General features: G+C 42.2%; 2 protein-coding genes across 24 annotated transcripts in view; one reads left to right on the top strand and one right to left on the bottom strand.

The window, feature by feature from the left end:
• Positions 1-20,417, bottom strand: part of AK8 (adenylate kinase 8) — a 72,034-nt gene extending 51,617 nt beyond the window's left edge. For 17 of the 21 annotated variants that reach the window (XM_085521243.1, XM_085521236.1, XM_085521244.1 and 14 more), the window contains exons 1-6: positions 17,230-17,371; positions 16,554-16,638; positions 12,488-12,537; positions 11,715-11,828; positions 7,067-7,135; positions 761-842 (exon numbers count right to left, since the gene is read on the bottom strand). In XM_085521243.1, coding sequence (XP_085377369.1) covers positions 761-842; positions 7,067-7,135; positions 11,715-11,828; positions 12,488-12,537; positions 16,554-16,638; positions 17,230-17,307 — 478 coding nt within the window. In that variant the 5' untranslated portion in view covers positions 17,308-17,371. Of the gene's footprint in view, positions 1-760; positions 843-7,066; positions 7,136-11,714; positions 11,829-12,487; positions 12,538-16,553; positions 16,639-17,229; positions 17,372-17,734; positions 17,883-18,343; positions 18,534-19,176 lie in introns of those variants that run through there. The other 4 variants (XM_085521240.1, XM_015879182.3, XM_085521241.1 and 1 more) reach the window with 3 other exon arrangements.
• On the top strand, positions 17,447-22,425 carry SPACA9 (sperm acrosome associated 9). 3 transcript variants are annotated; one of them, XM_015879188.3, is made up of 5 exons: positions 17,447-17,570; positions 17,878-18,029; positions 20,415-20,617; positions 20,999-21,143; positions 22,360-22,425. In XM_015879188.3, exons 1-5 carry the CDS (start codon positions 17,522-17,524, stop codon positions 22,366-22,368), a joined length of 558 nt encoding a protein of 185 aa, XP_015734674.2. In that variant the 5' UTR covers positions 17,447-17,521; the 3' UTR covers positions 22,369-22,425. The 3 variants fall into 3 exon arrangements, with proteins under 3 accessions (XP_015734674.2, XP_015734672.2, XP_085377387.1); XM_015879186.3 differs by having other exon boundaries at positions 20,999-22,425; XM_085521261.1 differs by lacking the exon at positions 17,447-17,570 and having other exon boundaries at positions 17,886-18,029.
• The last annotated feature ends 1,922 nt before the right edge of the window (positions 22,426-24,347 follow it).

Here is a 24,347-nt window from a genome sequence, read left to right as displayed (position 1 = left end):
CAGTCAAACCTCATCCAAATCAAATCCAAAGTGACAATTTGAGTTTGCTAACATTGTGCTAAGTTCAGTATCCACTGGCAAGCAGAACATCTATCATTTCTCACTGTATTCCAAGCAATCATTTCTTACATCCTAAGTAGGTTCTCTAACTACATGACTATGGGACTACTGGCTGTTCTAGATGGCGGTGGCAGCTGTACAGGCCTTGTTTATGAGCTCTTTTCCAGTAAAGAAAGGTTCCTCTCAAATCAAGTTATAATTCACCCCCCACTGGTAAAGATCAAGCTTAAAATCACGATGCTCCTTTTTCATTTGGAGCAGTGCAATTTGCTAAGTTTGTATTCTCTAATTTGGCAGAAGAATGAATTTGTATTTAGGGGATGAGGACATTGCTTTGATCTGAGAATCACCAAACAGATTTAGAGATTGATTTAGAGATCTAGAGATTGAAATCATAAAAAATTTAGACCCGTGCCTAGTACTGAAGCAAAGTTACATACAGCTGCCCAGAGATACTTGCTGGAATTTTCTATCTAACATTTAGGAAGACAAGGGTTCGTGTATTGAAAGACGTGATTTCAAGATTTCCAGGTTAGCTCAAGGTTTTGAGTGAAACTGAACTACACATAAACATCCTTTGGCTGCCTGGTGACTCTGTTGTCTTCAATTTTGATCCTGAATGTATTGAGGATGTTTGGGGAAAAACACTGGAGGCTTTCACCTGCTGGTTGCAATCACACATAAGCCTCACACTGCTTACCAACATGCCTCGGAATGATGCCAGATGATTGCAGCAACCGTGCCTGCTCCTGATTTTCAGGAAAGCCTTCCAAGATCCAGCCCTATAGAACAAAACCATGAAAGCCTTATTGGTGCTAGAAGAGAAAAACCCCCAAAACAGCACAAAATATCAGTGATACTTGCAGAAGAATTGCCTCATTCTCTATTGCAACAGCATAATATTTGTTACAGATGCCAATGAGAGAAGAACACAAACACGGAGCACAGTGTAGTGGCACGCATTATAACCACGACTACAGTGCAATGGGCACTTTTGTCTTGCAGCATAAATGGTTTTCTTGCTTTGTTTTTTTTTTTCCTGCCCATGCTTGGCTTAAAAAAGGAAACTTCTCTCTTGAATAAAAACAACCCCAAAACAATTTCTACAGTTTTGAAATATTCAAAAGGATACCAACCCACACTGTGGATAAAAAAAGAGGCTAAACAAATCTAAAGACAGATTTAATGCCAAGAACACTGAGGAAAACATGCACGCTTTCATTATTTTCTTAAATTATACAGGGAAACTCACAGTAATGGAACCGGCGTTCCCAAAGCTAATGAAGCAACAGAGCAAAAGAAAGGCAAAAGAAAAAAGAGCCTTTTGCTCCCTTAAGTCCTTGTTATAGGCAGCTAAATGTTGGATTGAGCATCTTTAAAAAAACATTTACGGATCTGCAAAACAGCAGAGAAGAGCAGCAGCCTCACTCCAGTTCTGTGTGATGCAGTGTTTGAGATGTAATCACTTCTCAGACTCAAGGCTGAATTTTTGGGACTTTCTCTGATTTTTTTGGCAGTGCCTTAACCATGTGCCCTTGTCACTACATCCCACACCCCCAAATACTACATATACTACTGCATATACTACAGTAAAAGGGAAAGCCATCTTTGTACTGAAATAAGACACTTTAATATTGCATTAGCTAGCAATCATTCTCATCTCCCACATAAATTTGAAGCTCTGCCAGTATGGGGTCCGAAGGTTTTAGAAGTACTTTCACATATCTCCATGACTTCTGTAAGAGGAAATTGGGACATTCCAATTATACACGAAAATAGAGTAGACTACTTCAAATTCTTTAATTAGCCTGGTTTCAGGAACATGTCATCCTGCTGATAGCTGTAGAAAATAAGAGCCTTAAGAAACCACGAGCCATTTTTGCCACTCCCAGTGTTTGCTCTATCGAATTAGAATGAACCGCTGCCTAAGGTCACACAGGTGCTAAGAAATCAATTTATCCCTTGGGACTTGCAGGAGGCAAGGCTGCACAGTATTTCTAGCAGCGTGCAAGGAACTTCAGTGCTAGTTCTGAATATATTGTGTTTGTATGGTGTACGTATAGGCCCAGATCCTCTTCTTGGGAGAAATGGCATCAGAGGTTGGAAGCCAATAAATCTCTGCCTATTTACACAGCCTACAAATCTGGTTCATTTTCTTCACTCCAAGTGTGATGCTTTTGGAAACTAAACAGAAGGGAAAAAAAATACAAAAATAATACAAAAATATCCACAAAACCATTGCTTGTGGTGTCACTGCAGCTTACTGCTCAAAATCAACTCCTGAGCAACAGGCAGTAAATACAGAAGGCTATTTTTTAACAGTGTGAGCATAGAAGCATCTTGAAGCTTATTTCAAAGGTCCTTAAAGCTGGCAATAAGGAATTTTATAAATGAAAGTTTTTTTGCAGTGCAATAAAACATAGTTCAACAAATAGCTTCCTGCGGTAAAAACACTTCAAGGCATAAAACAAATGCATAATAAACACACGCTACAAAAAATAGTTAGCATTTTGGATCTTATTTGCAAAGGTCTCTGAGTTCCAGGGTACCAGTCAGTCCCTAATTAGAATACATTATCCATCTACTTGACACTTCAGTGAAATGTCTATTCCACCACAGAGCTGCAGCTTTGTTCAGAACAGGTTTATTGATATTCTGCTGCATTCCCTCTCCATACCCCCAGTGGCTTGGTTCTGTTTTATCACACATCAAAAAGGCCGTATGCTCAGGGCACCCCATGCACAGCTCAGAGCTGGAGGTCTGAACAGCTGCAAGTAGTATGGTATCACAGGAGGGACAAGCTCCAAGCAGATGTCACAGATAAAAAAAAATATATTAAAAAAAAAAAAAGGAGTAAAAAGGAGTGTGGCTTGGGAACCAGCAAGAGGAAGCAACACACAGCAGAGCAAGACCTGACTTAAAATATGCCTATCATGCTTTATGCAAACACTGGTCTTTTTTTGCCCTCCTGACTATCATTAAAGCGTAATTAGTAACTTCACATGGTAAATTTGCTTCTTTAAGAAGTCATCTATTTTTTGTTCTTGATAGCAGTAACCTTACATCCAAGCACGGATTGCACTTTATCACATCAAGGGTTGAACAAAGGCTAAAAGTGAGTAATTCCACTGTGCCTTACTCTGTGGTCACAGGCTGCAAACCTCCATCCTTTCTCCCATGAAGACTGCTGTAAATACAGCTTTCTGCTGGTGCCTTAATGCCAGGTGAAGCACTCCTTGGAGACTCACGCCACACTGAAATTCAGTGACAAGGAAGTACACTCAAAGCCACCACTTTCCTCTCCAGATTTAAGGCATCTGGAGTAAAGGCAAATCTCAAGGTCATCCTGAAGTGTAGATCTCATTCCTTCACTGGCACACTGCTCTCAGCTGTAAGACCAAGCCTACATACTTTCACACCTTCCACCCCAATTATAATGACCTAGATATTCAATTCTCTCTTGTTATTTGACCAGCAGAGCCTTAAAATGTTTTAGAAGAGACAAAGCTGTAACTGGCTTGGAATAATGAAAACAGCAATGGGATGTCATACAGATGTAACGCTGAATTACATGGCACCTCTGAAAGAAATCTTAGGCAACCAAAGGGCACAACCAGCTCTGCCCTTAGGAAAACAGATCAGTGCAGCAGATTCTCCACATCATCATCAGTCGTTGTGGAAAAGTACTTCATCTTTCTCTGCCATATGAAGAATGAGGACAAACAATAATGCAACAAAATGATGTCAGTAATAGCTCTGCCAGGATGAATCCTAAACTCCCAACCCAGCTCCTGCAGCCTGTCAGCATTAGGAGTACAGATGATGGAAGAAGCTCCAACTTTACCCAATTTTCCCCTAGGAAGAAACCTCTCATTCCCACATGCAAAGTATTTCTGTAGCTTTAGTTAACTATGAAGCTATAAAAAAGCCACGCTGTTCTTTAAAATAAATAAATAAATAAATAAACAAAAATAGACCTCCACTGTGTTGGTATGGAGTTTCACAGAAACAACAGGATTATCTTTATCTGTCATGGAAAGATCAGAAGAACCAGTAGCCATTGTTCTCTTTCCCTTTCAATGGTAGTTATCAGCCACCTTTCTGATTTAATGCCAATCAGATGTAATTCTGCCACTATTCATGTGTATCACCAGCCTAAGCTTAGTTTCCAAGTGGTTTAAGGCAGGATTAAGGCTGCTCAGCTCGCTCACATCAATTCATCATGTAGCAATCTCCTCACCAGCCTTCCCCAGTTCTGTGATTTCCCTCCTCAGCCCCAGCACTGGGAGTTAGACAACAGCCAGAGGTGCTATAACCAACATGTACTAACCCTGAAAGATGAAAAGTCTTCCTATCAACTTCCCAAGTCCCAGGTTCTAACATAATGCTTGCAATAAGTTTTCTGTGTGTGCTGGAAGACCTACCCATCTGATCCCTCGCAGTCCTAACAACATTTGTATTAGAAGAACACACAACAGTCTCCAGCAGAGCCGTTGATCAATAAAAATGTTCTCCTTAGAGAATGCCTGTGACATCTATAAACCTGTGAGTGTCAAAACAATGGCACAAAAAATCCTGTATTCCTACTGTCAGTGGGATGAAAGCTGTGCAATTAATGCCAACCCAATGACACCACAAGGAGAAATAAAACAAACAGCTGGTGGTACTGTGTCCAACATCCAGCTCCTCATCTATTAACATTTTCAGTAAAAAAAAGCTGACTCATGCTATGAGAGAGATAGCATAAATCTGCTCAACGAAGAACAAAATCCACTGCATTACTTCCAATCATACAGGGAGAATATGGCAATTAAAATCCCCAGATCCCCACTCCCATGGAGAAGACATGCGTGGAAGTTTTAGCCATCATAGATTACCCTCTATTAAATGAAACGGTTTTAATATCCATCACTACTTTAAGAAGTCAGTTATTCTTATTTCCTAAAACTAGCTGAAATCTTAACCTTGGCTAATAATACGAATTTCATTCTTTCAGAATGCCAGGGAAACTAGAAATAAAGGTTTTTGCTTTTGTTGCTCCTGTAACACATCCAGTGCTGCCAGTTCCATGTTGTTCTGATAGGAACCGGAGCAAAATGTGGGCAGGACACCGTGCTGGCATCTTAACCTTTGTGTCACCTCACTCAGGACTTTACATGACCTGGTACTTAAAATAAGAGCCACTTAGAGCAGCTTAGATTATCTAAATAATTATCCATGTAAGCAAATATTGGACTAATTTTATAATGCAGGGTTCAACTCATTGCTCCAGATTTGCAGATATTCAGCCCCGCTACCATCAGTGGGATCCATACCTGGTAGAATACTATAACCCACAGATAAGCCAGGCTTTTGCTTTAGCTTAATGACATTTCTCAGTAACATTAAAGGCCAGCAGGCAGAATTTTAAATTCAATTCCCATACAAAGAGTGGATTATCTAACGGGATAGGTCACAGTTTAGCAACTGTTAGTCTTAAGGCATTGCTGAAGGAGAGCAGCATGCCACCTATTTTGCTACAGCTATATTTCTGCAACAGATATATGACACAGACAGATGTCCCCTGGCAAACCTGCCAGGCAAGAACAATTTAAGAGATTACATTTCCAGCTATTCATTACCATCCCGATCAAGTTATCCTTTCCACAGTTCATAGGCTGTAATTGACCATCTGATCTAGCTTACACAAGGCAGGTCCAGTGAAAGACAGCTCCACCAGTGGCCTAAGCTGAAATAACTGACTTTGCATTGCAGCATAAGACCTTTATGGCAACCATTTACTCTACCTGAGTTTCAAAAGCAGAAACTTACAGGCAGGGGCAAAAAACAACATTTTGAGTTCTTGATAGTTTTGCTTCTTTTTTTCTTGCTAGTTTTACAGATTCAGAAACATGGGACATAAGGGTTCAGCATGTTCAGTTTCTTTTGGACGTGATGCTGGAACAACTTCAAGAAGCAATTTTCACACTTCAATGAAATATTAATTACTAGCCCTGCTTTATTAAAGCAACAAGGTAGAAGATGATGTCGAGGAGTAACACATTTCAGTACAGCTGTGAGCTTGCCACATCCCTGCAAGGCTGGGAAGTACCAGCTGGCCTATGACCAACAGATGAAGAGACAACAACCCTTCTAAACGCATGTACTGTTTGTCTGGAAACGTTGCTCAGTCCTTCCTGAGTGCAACTCCTGCTTTGGACAATGGGCTTTTTCCTCTCAACAATACATCAAATAATGCACAGTATTATTTTGGCACTGTTTAGAAAGAGATTTTTATCCTTACAGATTTGTCTCTTACAAATAATCCTTTATAATGGTCTGTCTGTGGTGCCAATAAACCATAACAACACCTGAGATTTTAAAGGAAACACATCAAAGAGGTTTTGCGTTTGTTAAGTCAAGACATTAATTTCAACCAATATTCATCTACTTAGGGTCTCTTCCATACTGGGGAGTGGAATGGGGAGAAGGAAAGCCACACATCTGTGGGTACAACTAAATCTATGCAGTTGCCTATTTGTGTAATTAACAGTAAACACATTAATTATTACCTAGAGAAGAATATATTCAAATTCAGCATTTACTCACAAAAAGAGAAAAGACACAATAAGAAAGAAAGACAAATGAAACAAATAGCATTAGACTCTTTCTCCTCTTTTCCTCAATAAGAGTTTAAGCCTTAACATATCGATTTTTATATATTTTCTGTTTATCTGTTTTGTCCACTTCAACTCTGCCAGTTGCCCCAGGCAATCAACAAAGCAACGCTTGTTCAGCCTTTGATCATCTCAGTGCTAAAAGATTAGCATATGCATACTCTCATCCTCCCCTTTATCCTGTTAATAAAGCTCCAAACTCCCTCTGCTGATGTTCAAGAAAGCAATCCACTCCAGAGCCCCCAAAGATTTGCCCCCATTCCCTTCTCTGCTCAGGACTCAGAATGCTAACGACCATGCACGAGTTGTGTAAGTGCTTATCCACCGGTCCTCTGAGGAGCAATTCTTACTTGTTTGATGCAGTCCACGTTTGACAGACGTTCCCGGATCAGATTGGCCCAAAGCGCGTTGGGAATTTTCTAAAGAAAGAAAGAAAAAAGAAAGGCTGCATATTCACAATTGAGTTCAAAAGGAATTTTATCATGCAGGCATATTCCGGTGAAAGGTGAGCTGAAATGTCTTCTTTATAAATATATAAATAAAACTGTGTAAGCCCCAAGTCGTTAACATAATAGATCAGAGAGTTAATAAAGGCATAAAAATCAGCACTGAAGGTAAGCTGAGCACACTACTGCTTGCCCAAGCCCACCTCCATGTACTTTGCACACCAACATGGAAGCAGCGCCCAATTTTGCACGCTGACTACCGTGTTGGACATCAAACTGCAAAGGGATCCATAAGGATATCACATCCACAGGTAACTTCTATCACAAGTATCTGACCCACTGTGTAACATCAGCACATGCAGCATTAGTGAATTAACAACACTCACCTTGTAGGAAATCATTTTCTCTATCTTAACTTAAGCCTTCATCCAGTGCCAAACTCAGTTAAGTTAGCCAGATTAACTTGATAAAATATAAACCTTTGGCACTGCTGGTCTGAGTCAATGACCATTCAACTGAGTGCTGCCCCTCAGCCTCATTCATTTTGCCATCACTTAGGAAAAATGCATGCTGTCAGGCATGGAATTCTTTCACCTGACAATGTGGACTTATTCTTACAAGCACTTCCATACATTGTGGGTTCCCATCTCTTTGTCTAACCAGACATAATCCTAAAATAAAGTGTATCTGTAGGCTTACATCGTACTAAGGGATGTAAATAGATATGGTGGAAGTGTGGCGGAAGGTTTCCTAGCACTCCTAATCACGAAACACTTTCACCAGGAGCACTGAACACACTACCACCACACGAGCTCCTACTTTAAAGTAGAGTGGAGAAAGCACTGTAGAACACACTACAAAAAGCAGTCCTTGCCCAGCAGTGGAAGCAATGAAGTGGCCCGGTCAGGCAGTATTTTCCTTGTTTTGTTCATCTCTGCAGTCCCCAGGCCTCAGCTCCTGTGGTAGTGTCAGCCATTCATCTGGCAGCATTCGTGCAGGTGAAAAAGAGAAAGGAAAAGGAATCTCCGCATCTCCTGAATGTCAGCAGGTCCCACAGGATGGTGCGTCAAAACCTCCTGTGGTCTCTCGCTGCTGGAACCTGGGTCTGTGCCTTTGAGTCTGTCACCTTCCAAAGGTGCATCATGCTGCTATCAGAAACAGCCAGCGTCTTGCTTCCTTCTTTGATGTGTCATGTCAAGACGGGCTAGCAACTGCCAGGGGTCCACTCTGCTAAGCTCTGCCAAAGCAATTTAAATTATACCATCTTCTTTCAGTGCAGCGGTATTCTTAGCGCTCTTTTAAGCAGGGTTTATTGCACAGAAACCATCCAGGTAACACATGGGTATTTCTGTGCTTTAGCTACTTCTGCTCTCTGTGGTTCAAACTCAAGTCTCATTTCCTGGGCAGTTTTCCTCCCGCTGAACAGCAGCCTACAAAATCACTTTCAATAACTGGCTTGTAGAACACCCGATTATTGCATTAGAAACCATTAAATCTGATGCATACGTAGTACTATAAAGTACACTTACATATTAATATGTGAGTACATCATGATATAGTGGGACTTCTCCCAGGAATCTACAAGAATGGAAATGCTACGTATACATCTGATGATTAAAGCAATGTATCTAATTGAAGGCACTCCAAGCCTGTCCCCAAATCCAGTTTGGTTAATGGAAAGACATGCTGCTTGAAACATCAAACCTTCCAAAAGGTACAAGAAACTTGGCTTAGCATTTTAAAAATCATGAGTGCATACATTTAGCCCGTTTAGAGAAATATACACAAAAAAGATAGGCTTGGTTTGATTTTTTTTTGTTTCTAATGCATACATAAGATTGAAACATTTCCTATTCATTTGTTCATATTAACCTCTAGAACAGACTAGAACACTGACTATGCATAAAAAAGGATGCCATGGGTCTTCCTCTTTTCTATGTCTTATAAGAAATATCTACAGGATATGATGCCTCTGTAGAGCAGTTCTAAATGAGGTAGTAGTGTACAAACACCTGCAACTCAGTACTGAATTAAAAGCACGCCCATCTAACACAGCTGTGTCAGCCTCTTACCTTCTAACAGGAGAAGTGAAACATGCAGTAGCTGATCATTAGACTCCAGTATAGGAAAAACCTGAAGGTGCTTTCTATTAACATTATAATAACTAGAGATGAGGGAATAATTTGCAATGATTTATCAAAAAATGTAGCCTCTTTTTCTGTTCATGGAATATTTATTGGTAGCTCACGGTTCCTCAAATTTATTGAATATTCAAATATTTTACTTCTTTTTGGAATACTTTTACATGCGGAATGATCACATTTTGCTTTGAACAGTCAGTATTTAAAATTCACTAGTTCAGCTGTGCTCATTAGTAAGTGGCCAGGTGTGTGAGTGGATGATTGCATGTCCACATTTAAAAATTGAGCTAAAGAGAATAATCACATACTTTAAATACCACGAATTCTTGTGCAGGTAAAACTCAAATCCCTTTTATTTTTTTTTTCCTTATTAGAATTGAACACAAAAGAGATGAAAGCATATCTAAAGGGAAGTAAAACCCACGAACAAATATTTGCAGACCTTTTTGTAGCGTGTGTCCAAATCTAGTAACATTGGCCTACTGACCCCCAAATGAACGACCTTTGGCACTGGGGTTAAATTAGCCCCAGAAACCCTATACACATAGAACACTCCTCTAACATTAAATTGTGTCATATGATCTTCACACTGGACTTTCAAAACCAGTCTTTTCCTCTTCCCATTTATTAAATTGCTTTAGCCAGCAGTACATCATTAAATGCCCTGGTTGCATCAAACATTGTATAAACAGCTATTGTTCTGTTCCTGAACAGACATTCAAAACCTATTAGTGCTAATGGATGTTACGTACGCTAGAGGAATCAAGTTCACTGCTTGTTTCAGAAGAACCTAGGGTCAGTTACTGCAAAGGTAGATGTAGCCAGTGGGCACAAAACAGGAAGAGAACATAAAGCTCTTGAGATGATCCTCTGCCTACATTTTAAGTTACTCTGAAGGTTCAGTTGATTTATAGGAAGCAAGGAGTTCCCTCCTAGTTTTAGGAGTTACATATATAGGTTCAAATCCGCGTACAAGAACAAAAGAAATGAGTGTGTGATTTAACGTTTGGCATTAAACACCCCAAAAACAAAGGCAAACTACACAGTGCTGAAACACCAACAAATTCTGCTCTTCAGGCACTCCTCACAGCCCTCACTACCTGATTAGCCTTGACATTTTTGCCTTTCATCTTCCACACCATCCATCTTTCTACACCAAATAAGCCCAAAAGGACAGCCTTGAAAGTACATCTGTATAGCCTGAAATACATTAATAATTAGAGTAATTAAACCAACGGGAATTTTTGTTTCAAATTCTCCCCCATCTAAGCTGAAATTTATGAACCTAGTAAAACAATCTCCAATAATTAGAACTAAGATTTCAAAGTACATACGCTCAGTAAGAATCATTATCTACTATCCCAGCCAAAAGCAAACCTTTTTGCCAGCAAGTTCCATGATTTCAGTGATGTCTTTCCTCTCAGATCTTTAAATACATCACTTGAGGTATCTCCAAACTTCACACATTAATTCAGTGTAACAGACACTACACTGTTTTCAACTTTGTTTTCTCAGGAAACCAAATGAAATTACTCTGTCTACCATCTCAGCAAGTTCTAAACCTGTTGGACAATTCAAATCACATTTAGTAGGGAGGCAAAATTCTTACAGATGTGAAATCCTTTCAATTTTTATGAAAACAAGTGATGAAGGAGAAAAGCAACCCAGAGTGGTGGACTTGATAGAAACAGTCACAGGAAAACATGCTGCTTTCAATGAAAAACCTGGAATAGAGCAAATGGTGCACTTGCAGATGGACAAAGCGTACCCACCTAGGAATGGAATGACCTCCTGAGTCTACTGCTTTTGCCTCAGCCTGAAAGCTTCTATAGCTCTCAATAACTGACTGAATTGTCATTCAACTTCTGAGTTAATGCACTGAGTTATTCGTGTCATGCTACAGAGAAATCAAACGCGCACGACTAAGTAGCTCTGTCAGATCAAAAAAGAGTTCTTTGCGTACATATTTTGTACTGAAGGAAGCCTGAGAGACTAATGCTTACTTTATGGAGATTACCAAATATACTGAAACCAAAAGGTGCTTTGTTTAATTATATAATGAAACACTCCTTAAATGGTACCAAGCATTCTTGGGCTTCTCTCAGTTTTATCACTCATCCAAGGTTAATGCTTTCAAGATCTTTTTTATTCCACATTTTCATCCTCTCTTGCCCCTAATTCTATGCCCTGATATATTTTTATATTTGTAGATATCTTCTCATTGAGCAGAGGCTACCCTTCCTCTCTGAAGGACCCTGCACCTACATAAACATAAGCTGATGTACAAACCTCCATAGATACAAGAATATTTACTCCGAGCTGCTCAACTCATAGCAGCGGAAATCATGGAAATGCCACATAATTCTTCTTCTGTGACATGAGAGCTATCATTATTATATTCTCTTACACACCTCTTTTCTTTCTTTATATTCCTTTGCTTCCTTTGTCAGAGCTAATGTTTCCTTGGAAAGCAAAGTCTCCTGAGAGATACGTATGGCATCCAAATGTTTACAAAGCCGTATTGCCTGAGGAAAGATAAAAAAAACAGTACAGGATGAAATATCTGGAAAGAAAATGAAGCATTTTTTCAGCAGACTTGAAAAAGAAAGGGAGCTTTCCTTGCCTTCAATTTAAACACAGACTATACGTGTAACTTTAAACAGTATCATACAAAGACGTTCAAGAATCTACAGCTTTGAATAAGGCCTTTTTCATCTACCTTACTATAACAAGGATTTTAAAGAAGAAAGCGTTCTTCCTAGCATGCACACAGCACCATTATCTGTGAAGTTTCTGTGCTCATCTCTCGGTGGTTCAAACACAACTTCGACATTTTCAGTGTGGACAGGAGAGAAAAGCAGCTGTGCAAAGCAAGCAATCCTCAACGTGGGAACACCACAAACAGGTACTGATGGCAGTTAATGAACCCTCCCAGGTTCATTAACCCCGCTAAAAAGGCAGGTGGAGTTCTGCTGCATTACAGCAGTATCACCACAACTACCTCTGCAAGTTCTCATAGAGCTCATCTGAATGCTCCCCATTTAACACACAGGTTATGGTCAGTAAGCTTATGAATGCCACCCTTCAACGTGGCTCTTCCTTGACAATTTTCACAAGTGCTGAGCTCAGTAAAAAGCAGGAAGGTACATGGGGAGTGTCAGAGCCCTGAAAACAGCTTACTTACCATGGTAGTTTTACCAGAAGCAGGTGGACCGAGTATGCAGATCCTTGGAGCTAAGAAATGAGAACATGCGAACGTTAAGATGTAGACATGTCACATAAGCATATTTCTATCTATTCCAACAGATAAATAGTTTATGCGGTAAACTGTAGCATAAACAGGAGCATTTTCTTATCTCAGTTTAACTTCTATTCCCAAAAGATTGATTTAGAGCATATTATGCAATGAAAAAAAGTAGGTAGGTTGTGTTTGCAGGACAAGACTACTTAAAAGTGACTGTTATTGTAATCATAGAGTCATTGACATTGGATGGGATCTCTGGAGATCATCTGATCTCTCCTCATTTCCTTACGAAGTAGGGTAGCAAAACCACCAAACTTTGGCAAAGCTTTTGGTTCCCATCACACACAAAAAAAAACAACCCACAACTTCACATTTTAGTTGCAACTAAACAGCTGTGTCAGGGCTGAAAGAAGATTTAGATGTTGCAAAACTAAGCCCTTTTTCCTCCACGCTTTGACAGCTGCCTTCATGTTCTCCAGTCAGTGTTGAAAGGTCTTTTTTTTCCTCCCCCTCTCTGTATGTTGTATTTCTCTGCTGCATCTCCCACCCAAGACGGGGGAGAATCCTCACTGATAGCTGTAATGTGAATGGAGTAGGGGCAAGGCAAAAAAGAAAAGGGGGGTGAGGGGGAAAAGGAGGAACTCTCAGTAAAGTATTTGGGATGTTTTGCACAACCATATTTTGGGCTGCAATCCCTGAAGCAGTCATTTTCTATTAATGCCTTTGATGTTTTCTCAGGAAAATAATAATAATATCATCTGCAGATGGGACTGAGAAGCGCTTACCAGGAGTAACACAGGTCAACACAGAGGGAGGGATCTGCAAGCCCACAACCCTGTTCAGTTCTTGGTAACTGAAGGAGATGCAGTGTCTGATGACAGCAGACATGGAAGGATGTGGAATGTATTTTTATGAGGCCTTCCATGCACGTAACAGTTATTGGGCAGGTGCAATTTTTAAACATACATGAAACCCAAATTACAGATTCATCTTGACAAAGTTATCTGACTCGGAAGGTTTAAGAAAAAACTCCCCCTTATTGGTTCTTGCAAGTGCAACAGAACTAGTACACAATGTAGAAAAATACTTTAAAAGGATACATCAGCTGTTTTTATCACCTAATTTCTTTCAAATGTAATGTGATTAAATCCTAGGGCTTTTTTTTTTTATTTTATTTAATCTAACACCTTGAAACTCCAGCCCGATACTCAGGAATTATTTATAAACAGCGTCATAAAAGAGTGCTCGGGTGCCAACACTAATCAACTTCTTCAAACCACTTCAAAGAAAATCAAAAAACCTTTCCATCCACAGATCCTTTTGAGGTTTAACTAGGAGCATGATTTAAAATTCACAAGAAAACCCTTAGGTATTGAAGCTTTAATACACAGCTTTCTTGGACAAACGTTTGATAAAAAACGAAACATACCATTATATACACCATATCATGCTTTAATATTGCCCAGGGCTACTGTAAATGCTCACTTTGTACTAAATCTGGTTTTCTCTCTGCTTAGTGACTCGCAGCAGATGGGGCAGCGTAATTCACTGATTTACTCATTTGCACACTTGCGAGGCTCTTCTAAAGCATTCTCCCCAAACATCTGACATGAGGGCACATGCAGGACATGGCTGGATGTCATATTTAACCCCCTCCAATCAGCAGACAGTGCTTAATGCTGCAGGTCCGGACCTACAGACCCTAAACAAAGTCAGAAAAATCTGGAACGTGACTTTTTCTGCAGTAACAAATCATATTTCATTCGGTGTTTAGTCTTAATGTTACATTGATTTACTCCTCCAAGCATTATTAAATTGTAACGTTCAAGGATGCTTTCAGCATTAAACAAAATGAATCCTGGAGTAATGAAAAACAGCCGGACTCTCTGCATTCCACTTAGGTCCAAATGAGTCTACGATTAATATTAATGCAATAAAATCTGCTTCATCTGTAAGGGAAATTCCTCGTCAAAGAGGAACAGCAAAAAGTACATGAAGAACATTCTTACAGAACTTTGTTAAAGTCCTTCAGGTACAATTGCAAAGGGAAGGCTCACATAAATGCTGCTTGGATCCTGAAAGCTCTCTTTGTTAACAAAATCAAGGTACAAGGCACAAAATTTGCATCTTTGTATATTAAAGAATTCTCAATCTTCACATTAAGGTTTTCAGAAGGATCACATGAAAGAAGGATATCACAGAACTGGAAGCACAAACCCATTGGCATGCATCTGACTAGGAGCTTTCCAAGGCAGTAGTGAGCTATAATCATCATTAGACTTGTTTATGTTTTTAAGAGTACTTTAGATCTTATTATTAATTAAAGAGGGTTTCTAACTTCACACCTGGGATAGATGCAATACTCCTTTTCCACACGTCTCTGTTTGAAATTTTCTCTAGGGCTAAAGCTGTCTAGCAAGGCAGGATCATGAAAATTCATCGCTTTACTGATGGCTCTAATAAGGGTTTTTTTTCTTCTAAATAGTCAGCACCTTCTGCCATGATCAAAAAGGTAAAATCAACCCCGTTACAGATCTCTGTTACGTTATTTTCCATATAATTTATCTCTAAAACAACATTTAGTCTCTAATTTTAATTGGAGTGCCTTCCCCTTCTTAATAGCTCGTTCCAGACCAAAAGCAGACAGCATTTTTCCTTTGACAAACAAATGCTTTAGTTCTATCTTTAGCCTCCAAGTACTGAAGCCACGAAATGGAAACCCGCTTAAACCTACTCAAACAGTTCTGTGGGGCTCAACAACAAACGTTAGAGTAACACAGAGAAATCTTATCAGCATCCCATCAAGCTGAAATTCCTCTGAAAATTGCCCATGGGCCAATAAAACAGGTTGATTTCTGATGCTGCCCACATCAGGAAGGGTTGGGAATCATTTGCAGGATTGGATATTTCTTCCTGGTTTTGATATTAAGCAGTGTTTCAATCAACATCCATCTGGATCCCTACCACAACGTATAAAGATCTCACAGCACCTCCAGTGATAATGACTTCATTGATGCTGCAGCAGAACTTTCATAATGGTTTACTCTGGTTTTAAAGAAACATCAAAGCAACGTGACACCAGCTATTCCTGACAGCTCACGCAGAACAAAAATTAGAGTTTCCGTTGTGCATATCCAAATAGAATCTGCCTAAGGGTGAACAGTTTGTAAATCAAATAATTTGATTGAGTCTACATGCTTTTATTGTGCAGAGTACAGCCTTCCCATTCAATTTACCAGCCTGTGTTATCCACACAAGTAGGCGCAATCGCTGTTCCTTCATCTGAGATGCCACTGAGCGGTGGAACTCATTAACAACAGCTAGTAACTCACTAATCAGAAAGCAGAGAATCTGCCAGCCCAGGTAGAACGGGAAACCAAATTTACACCTGACAAAAGGAGTAATTAGCGAGCTTAAAGACAACAGGAAATATCAGATGGGGCACAGAACGCGTTAATAATTGATACAATAGAACTCTTAGTTATTCCCTTAGAGGGTTTCATTGTTATAACTGTTATAAGTGTATTTGTTATTAGATTATCCACTAAAAAAAAAAAAAGATGATGATGAAATTTGGTTTTAAGTTAAAAGAGGGAAAATTTAGGTTGGATGTTAGGGGGAAGTTCTTCACTAGGAGAGTGGTTAGGCCCTGGAACAGGCTGCACAGGGAGGTTGTGGATGCCCCGTCCTTGGAGGTGTTCAAGGCCAGGTTGGACGGGGCCCTGGGCAACCTGATCTAGTAAAGGTGTATGTTTGGTGGCCTTGCCAGGCAGGGGGGTTGGAACTACATGATCCTTGAGGTCCCTTCCAACCCGGGTCATTCTGTGATTCTGTGAAATTAAAAGCATCTTAAAGCCACTGCAAAACGCTCAGTCCTTTTTTTCTTTCCATTTCAAGGGGTGGTCTGAAACCTTTTATCCACCTTTTGCCAACCAAAATGCCATTTCTGAACAGCTCTTTGCAAACGAGGCCTTGCACTGTCTCTATTCCCTCAGCCTCCACTTACCATCATCGTTGTGCTGCTCTAAATACTTTATCATGAACTGAATGGGGTCCTCCGGCTTGTGAATTAACAGCTCTTGAAGCATGTTCTGAAAAGCAAGAGGACAAAGTCAGAGGGAAATTTTCTCAGCCACGATACGATGCAGTGTTACAACAAGGCAGTGATGAGGATCTTATTAACTCATTATTTTCTGAGGTCCCCTTCAACAGACAAAGCAGGGAATATAAACACTATTTTACAGGCTGAAAAAGCAAAATAAGGTTTTACAACCCCCCTACCAATAAAGAAGTGAATGAAATGAGAACCCCCCCAGTAAATAAAGGAATGAAATGAGAACCCCACAGCACTTTGCTTTCACTTATGATACACACAGAACCCGTTGTGACCCACACAGACAGCACCAAACCCACTGACTGTCCCCTCGGGGCAAGTTAAACCTCTAAACCACTGTTTAACTTATGGGCACGTATTCCAAGTGCCCATCCAGCCTGGAGGGCAATAGGATTGATTGGGAAACACACACAACTGCCCCCAAATCAACCCATTAAACCCACAGAGCAGCTCATTTCGCTGCTTTAACTTCACATTTCTCCCTCCTGCCCAAAGACCAGCAGGGGAAGGAAAGGTGAGGGGGGGGTTAAAGCCCGTTTTCTCAATGGTGTTTGTGGATCCCGTTCACCTGCAGGAGCCGGAATAGCCCCCATTGCTCCGCGTAACCGCACAACGATGGCGGCCACGGCCGGGCGGGGGCGTCCATGGCGTTGTGTGTTGCTATGGAGTGACGTCACAACACGGCGACGCAATGTAAAGCCATGTGTGACGTCATCGAACGGCGGCGGTTGCTAAGGAAAACGGAGGTGGTTGTTGCTAGGGATCCAGGCCTGGCCTAGGCCGCACACGGCGGTACGGGGCCGCGGGGCTGTAGGGGGAGGCCCAGCTCGGTTGTATGAGGCGGGGATGGGTTGAGGGCTATGGGGCCATCTGCGTTACGGAGAGAGATAGAAGGACCGAGTTTCACTGGTAGAGCCGCTCCGTTTGCAATGGCTTCACACCGCCATCTCTCCCTGCGGCCCCTTTCCCAGCGCCGCTTTATGTTTACAACAAACCCACTCGGGTTTATGGCAGCTGATTGTTAACCCCCCCCCCCCGGGCTCTCTGCCATCGTTACCGCTGCTATGACTTACTACTGCCTGGCGCCCGGGGACTGCAGTGCTTTGGAGTCATATATCTTCTATTTTATCCTTCTGTTGTTGCTTTCCAGCTCTGTTGAAAGATAAGAGCCGTGTCGTTTCTAAAAAGGAGCTGCTTTCCTCTCCTTCTCTCCCAGATTCCAACATGAACGAGATAAAGGACAGCCTGAAAGTCATTGAAGACAACTACAAGCTCTTCCTGCAGCAGCAGTTCACGTTCATTGGAGCTCTGCAACACACCCGAGAGAACGCACACGACTTGATCAGACCTGTGGCGAGCATCAGCCAGGTACAAAGTAGTCAACACGGAGGTCTCTGCTGATGGGAAGAGAGCACAGAGATGAAGGAACGCACAGAAACCTGCTGTTAATGTTTGTGTATAACTGCAAAGCAGTAGCAAAAGATTAAGCAGGAGAAAGGAGCACCTCTTAGACCTTCCCATTGATAGAAAGTGAATTCCATTGCTCTGCATCACCGTAGGATTTAGCCTAATCCTGTTGAGACACAGCCAGAAATACAGTGTATGATAAACACACAAACCCTCCCTCCCCAGCCACACATGGAATCTGTAATCCTTAACTTGCAGTAACCAGCAATACTTGCCTCTTCCCTTGGTATTGGTACTGCTGTATCTTTCTGTAGTGCTTATTAAAAATAATGGCTGTGTTACAGTGATAGTATGATGGATCAAGGGCTGAAAGTCCCAAGTGGGGGTAGGTGTTTTCTGGGCTGGTAAGTGAAATGTCTTGGAATTTTGATAACAGGATGTTTTAAGTGGTGCAAACTTCAATCACTGGAAAACAAAAGGGGAAGAAAAATCCAAACAGAACCCAGGCACAAAGACCAGAAACATGTCAAAGCCAGACTGAAGGCCAAGCCCTTATCAGGATTAAGAAACAGAAGAGAGCTGGTTGTATTTCTGAGGGCTGATGTTATTCTTAACATACAGGTTTTGTTTCTAACATTGAAGTGAACTCCCACAGACATTAAGTTAATTTTCCCCAAAAATAGGCACTGAAGTTTTGTATAGCATTATGCTGTTTTTAAAAGCACAGGCATTGCAGAAGCACAGAGCAAGCTTGAACTCTGCTTCCTGGTGGGGTGGAAGACCTGCTTTTTGTAGGGGTGAAACCTCCTAGCAACTACTTCATACATTACACTGACCTGTGGTGTCACCTGTGATGCAGTGGACACAGAAGTGGCAGGACTTATTGCGTGGGTATACTAAGAGTATAACATATCACATTAGAGGAAGGATGGAAAAAGGAAGAGATTGTTACTGGGAACATTGGTGCCGCACAAAGAAATTTCACTGGGACAAAACCAGACATCCATTTAGTTTCACTGCGATCCTTCCGCCCTATCACCAACCTATTTTGAATTGTGCATAGGATGGAATAGGAATAAAAGCAACAAATACCTGTGCTGTCACTTACTTCAATCAGAGACTCAATTAACCCAGCAAATGCCTCCACCTCCAAGCCTGGCTGTGCTCATGGCTTCAGTTCAGCTCTCCCTGAGCTCCCCAGGCTGCAGCTTAAGAGCCAGCAACCGCCTGCTGCAGAGCTGGGTGGTCATTGCAAGCTGTTGCTCATATTGTCCTGGTCCCCTCCTGGATACGTAGGTGCATTAACTCTTTTCAGTTGATATGGACAGAAAGAAGTCCTGTAACCCTGCTGATGAACACCCAGGCTAAAACATTAGTCTCTTTAGGACTATTTCTGCTCAGAGCAGCAATAAAAAGAAATCCTGCCACTCACATGGACACAACACACAATGAACACAGAGGAAGGAGAAATCTATATTGGAAATGGACCCTTAGGGGCCTTCTTTATTTCTCTTACAAACCTGCTGAGAATTTGCCCTGGTGCACAGCGTGGCTGTTCTGTATGCACAGAGCATACTGGTGTTAGAGCAGTTCCTTCGTTCTTATGCTGAAGTCTTACAGAAAGCACTGTATGTGTTGCAGCCCAGTCATGGCTGCCAACCTCCCCCCTTCTGTATTTTACATTCCTACCACTCAATGTCTGTAATGTCTTTGGAACAGATACTGAATCTCTTGGCATAGTCTTTCACCATGCAGTGCCATTTACTCTGAGTAACAAAACCACTCAAGGCAAACAGGGAATTGTCAGTGCTGCAATAGGTTATAGTAAGGACAACTCGGGTTAAATGGTTTTAATTTTGCTGTCACAGCTAACAGCGCCAAATAAAGAACCATGAAGAATGTGCACGTACGCAAGCACATCCATGCTGCTACTCCAATACACTCCCAGTTTGGCCACCACCCCATTCTATGCAAGCAGCTGTGGCAGTGCAGAAGACAAAACTCCTTGCTTACACCCAACCCATTTCTGCAGTGCTAGTAGCAGAGCTGTTTATGGCTGCAGTACTGCTATCCTTCTCTCCAAAGAGGGAAGGAAGGCTTATTGCTGTGCTGACAAGCAGATCCATTACCCCAACCCTCTTCAGCTGTGATCAATGATGAGCAAACATCTCAGGCATGCCCTAGCAGCTTACTGCCTGCCTCTGTATCAGTTTCCATAGTGGCTCACTCCTTCAGTCACACCAGAAAGTATCTGTTGTTCTGCTTACTAACCTAAGCAACTTTGCAGCATATCACAGTGTAATTTAACATGCCTGACTCTGTCTTTCCCCATATTGCACTCTGCAGGTACAGTCCTACATGGACCACCACTGTAACAACTTAACGGACAGGCGTATCCTCACCATGTTCCTAAACATCTGTAACGACCTGAGCAATCTCTGCAACAAGCTGGAAACTATACACCCTGGTAACAACAAAACCAATGAAATTCTGGAAAGATGCAAGCTGCTCCTTAACCACAGCAATGACATGAGCACCATCCGAGCTAAGTACGTCTTTCTATCAGCTGAGTTCTATAGAGGCAATTGTGGATACAGGAGGACTGTTGCAAATATATTCCTACTTGGCATCCCTGTTGATTTCTGTTGTAACACAGTTCTGGCTGCTCCCTGCTATTCCTGCTCTGTGTTTAGTTAATTTCTGTGGAGCAGGTGTTTGTATGTGCACTTGAACTCTTGCAGGCTGAGTCCAGCAGCCGCAATGCTGTGTGTGGCACAGCTCCATTCTCAAGTTCCATCAGTGCCCTTTTGTTCAAGGGATATTGCTGTCTGCATCTCCACCCTTCCCAATGGGCCTCAGGGTGTCACTGCTGGGCTCACCAGGGCTGCATTGCCTGGACTACTCAACCAATGCTTCCTTCTGTCCCACAGATACCCCCACGATGTTGTGAATCACCTGAGCTGCAATGAAGCAAGGAACCACTTTGGAGGTGTGGTGAGCCTCATCCCTGTTGTTCTGGATGGCGTGAAGGAGTGGCTGTCCAACACTGAGAAGCTGCCACGGTACACGTGTAACGTGAGTGCTAGAAGTGCTGTCTGTGAGAAGATGGCATCCCAGGATGCAGCAGCTAGGGCAGCCATTACCCCCAAAACACCTTCGGTCCAACCTGAAGCTCAGACCTCAGTTATTAACAAAGATTGCGTACAAGTGCAGGGGGATAAGCATATCAGAAAGAAGCACCTGAGTGACAGAGAAAATCACTGTGGGAAACATAAAAGCCCCTGGAAACCACCTGGCAGACATGCCTTTTAAAGGATCTGAGTTTGTGCGTCTTCCACTTAACTGCCTTTAATCAGGTGGCTGATTAAAGATAGCAAAATGAATGCTAGAGACCCATGATCTGAAGTTAGCCCTGCCAGATTTATCCTCCTTCTTCCTTGCTGTTATTTCCACTTTCCTCCTGAAAGTCAGATCTATACAGAAGCAGCTTTACCACTCACGGTCCCTTTGACAAGTACTGTGGTGAGAGTAACAGTAAGGAGCAATCAGGTTCTAATCACAATGGGCTTTTCCCTAAGATGTCCCCACCCCAGCTGATCCCATGGAAATCACCTGCTTTTTGGACCAAAGAATCAGTGTTGCCAGGACTGGAATGCCACTGGCTATAGGAAAGGTTAGCATGGTTTAGCTGAACTGCCTGGGCTCTGCTGGGTCCTTGCAGATCTGAGCTCACACCATCACCAGTAACAACACCCAGAACATTTCCCTTATGCCTATTTTGACCCCTTCGCTGTCAGCAGAGCTGGAGATATAAAGGATTCCTCCCCAGACCTCTACAAAGCTAATGGGGTTCCTTTTCATTAAGTGTGATTAATGGGAATGTAAGGGAAGCAGAGACTGAGAAAGCTGTGGCCATTTTTAGATGGTTCCTTTCTTTACAAACTGCAAATTAAGAAAAAGTCTCCCCCCCTTTTCAAGAAAAGAACCCAGCTCCCTTGATTTTCAAGGGTGTTACGATGCCGGTTCATTAAAACTGAAAGGCACTGGAAATAGTCTCACACTGCTTTTCTAACAGCACTTTGCAATTCCAGCACAATAGCTTTCCACCATTGCTGAGAGCAGCTTTCTTCCCAGCCCGCTCAGGGGTCTCAGCAGTCACAGAGCTCCCACTCCCTGCAGCCGACATGCATCTGTGGGGTGGTGCTTTATTCAAATGCAGTTAGCTACAAACTTAGGATCTCACTAATGCAATGTCTTCCCTGTATCTGACTGCTCTTTTCCCCTCCCACAGGCAAATTAGCTCCTGTTCTTTGCTTCCTGCTGGAAGACACTCCTGAATAAACAATTTCCCCTTGCACACTTGGCTCAGTTTGCTAGAATTGTGGAAAGCTGTTGCCTTAGGACCAGATTTTGGCAACGAGCAGCCAAAAAAGAAGGGAGAATTAACACAACACAGAGGAGGGAACGTAGCAAGGAACGATAGCTCAGATGAAATAGGAAGTAGTTTCAGGAGCGCTGTTATTCCTCACGTAGCCCCCTCTTTCTTCTGCACTTTCCTTCCTTCCCTGCTCTCTAATACAGCTGCCCATCAGGAGAAGAAGCCTATTTTTATGAGGCATCACAATCCAACTGAAACGCGATGAACTCCAAAATGATAACGAACCTTCCTGAGGCCACACAGACTCCACAGCAGCAAGATGTGCTTCATTAGGGAGCTGTGTTGCAGAGGCAGCTTCAGGGAGGGAAATCAAAGCTGTCTGCAGCTGCCTGGTTGTGTTTCACGTTGCAAAGACAAGTGTCTGATAACAGTTGCTGGCCTGGAAAGTTTTCCAAACCCAGCACAGCTATGTTGACTACAGGGCGACAAGTATTGGGACACCAGGGATACAATTCCCAGCTCTCTTTTCTGGCTGTCCCAACACCAGCTGCCAAGGCATTTCAGTTTGAATATGCAGGCTCTGATCAGACTACAATTATCCTCCACTCCAGGGTTCCTTTCAGTTCCCACAGCGCATGACAGCACGAACTGTGCATGTCAGAGCAGTGCCACCAGAGCTGCTGCCTCTCCAGCCCTGCTGTTATTGCTCCTGCTTGACAGAGGTCTGACATACACACAAGGAACACAACTCACATACTTTAGTAGTCATTTCTAACCTGGCCTTATCCTTTCAATCAGTCTTAAGCAAAATCTGAAGACACAAGCAGGAAAATGAGCACATAAAACTGCAGTCTGGGGTTTGGTAATGACACGACCAGGATCTGTTGGAAAGACACAAAGTTAAACCTCACAAAAACAGAGAGACAAATTACTTAATTTCCATACAAGTTCTCCCCTTCCAGAATGGATGGACACTTCAAAAGAGAAAAAGATACAGCAAGAATTGTTTTTCTCTCTTACAAATCAAGTCGTTTGAGGCATTTACATAAACAGGATGTAAATGCCAAGCACAGAAGTGCCATAAAGTTTTACTTTAGCCTCAGAGAGCATAAAACCTCAAGAGACAGCTGGCACTGAGCTGATGTACGCCGAGAAAATAAATGCATTTCTTTCAGACACCGAGGGCTGCAGGGCAGCAGAGCTCAGGGGGAACCCAGCAACTATGACTGCATTGGGGTAAGGGTTCACTGCTGACTTCTGCTGGTGTGCAAGTCCTGCCCTGGAGCCCCAAATGCTGAGACCTGGGGCTCTGAGTGCATTTGGAGCTCTGAATGCCCAGTGCTTCACCCACACAGCTACTTCCAAACTCCAGCCTATTGCACTGGTTGCAAAGCAATGGAAATAGATCAAGATCAACCCGCAAAAGTGCTTAAAAGCAATGAAATAAAGTTATTGATTTCTTTCCCTGGTGCCTGTTGCGTATTTATTGCTTGCAGCCAAATTTATGAACTACCCAGCTATGACATTGCATGGCTTTTGTTTCTTCTTGTACCTTGGGGCCACACACTCCTGCAACTCTTACACTGGCACATTCAGCTTTCCAGCACTACACTTCTTAAGGGTTGTGCAAAGGGGATTCAAAATGAGCTCAAACGAACTTTCTGCTTCCTTGCCCAATGCAGGACAGCCAAAGCTAGCTTTCCCCATCCCCCAGTACCTGGAATAAGGCTCAGAGTCATACAACATCCTCCCTAAGCACTACTATTCAGCCAATGTGTTTGCAAACACTTACCTGCTCGATGCTGTTCCACTTGCAGATCTTGGAGGATGCTTCAGTTGGTTTCTGCACGCTCTGTCCCAGCACAGCTTGGTCCCAAACAGCTCGGCTTGCAGGGAATTTA

This window comes from Coturnix japonica, chromosome 21 (genome assembly GCF_054131305.1).
Source record: "Coturnix japonica strain WE chromosome 21, WE-NBRP24, whole genome shotgun sequence".
Lineage (NCBI taxonomy): Eukaryota > Metazoa > Chordata > Aves > Galliformes > Phasianidae > Coturnix > Coturnix japonica.
This window is presented reverse-complemented; position numbering and strand designations above follow the sequence as displayed.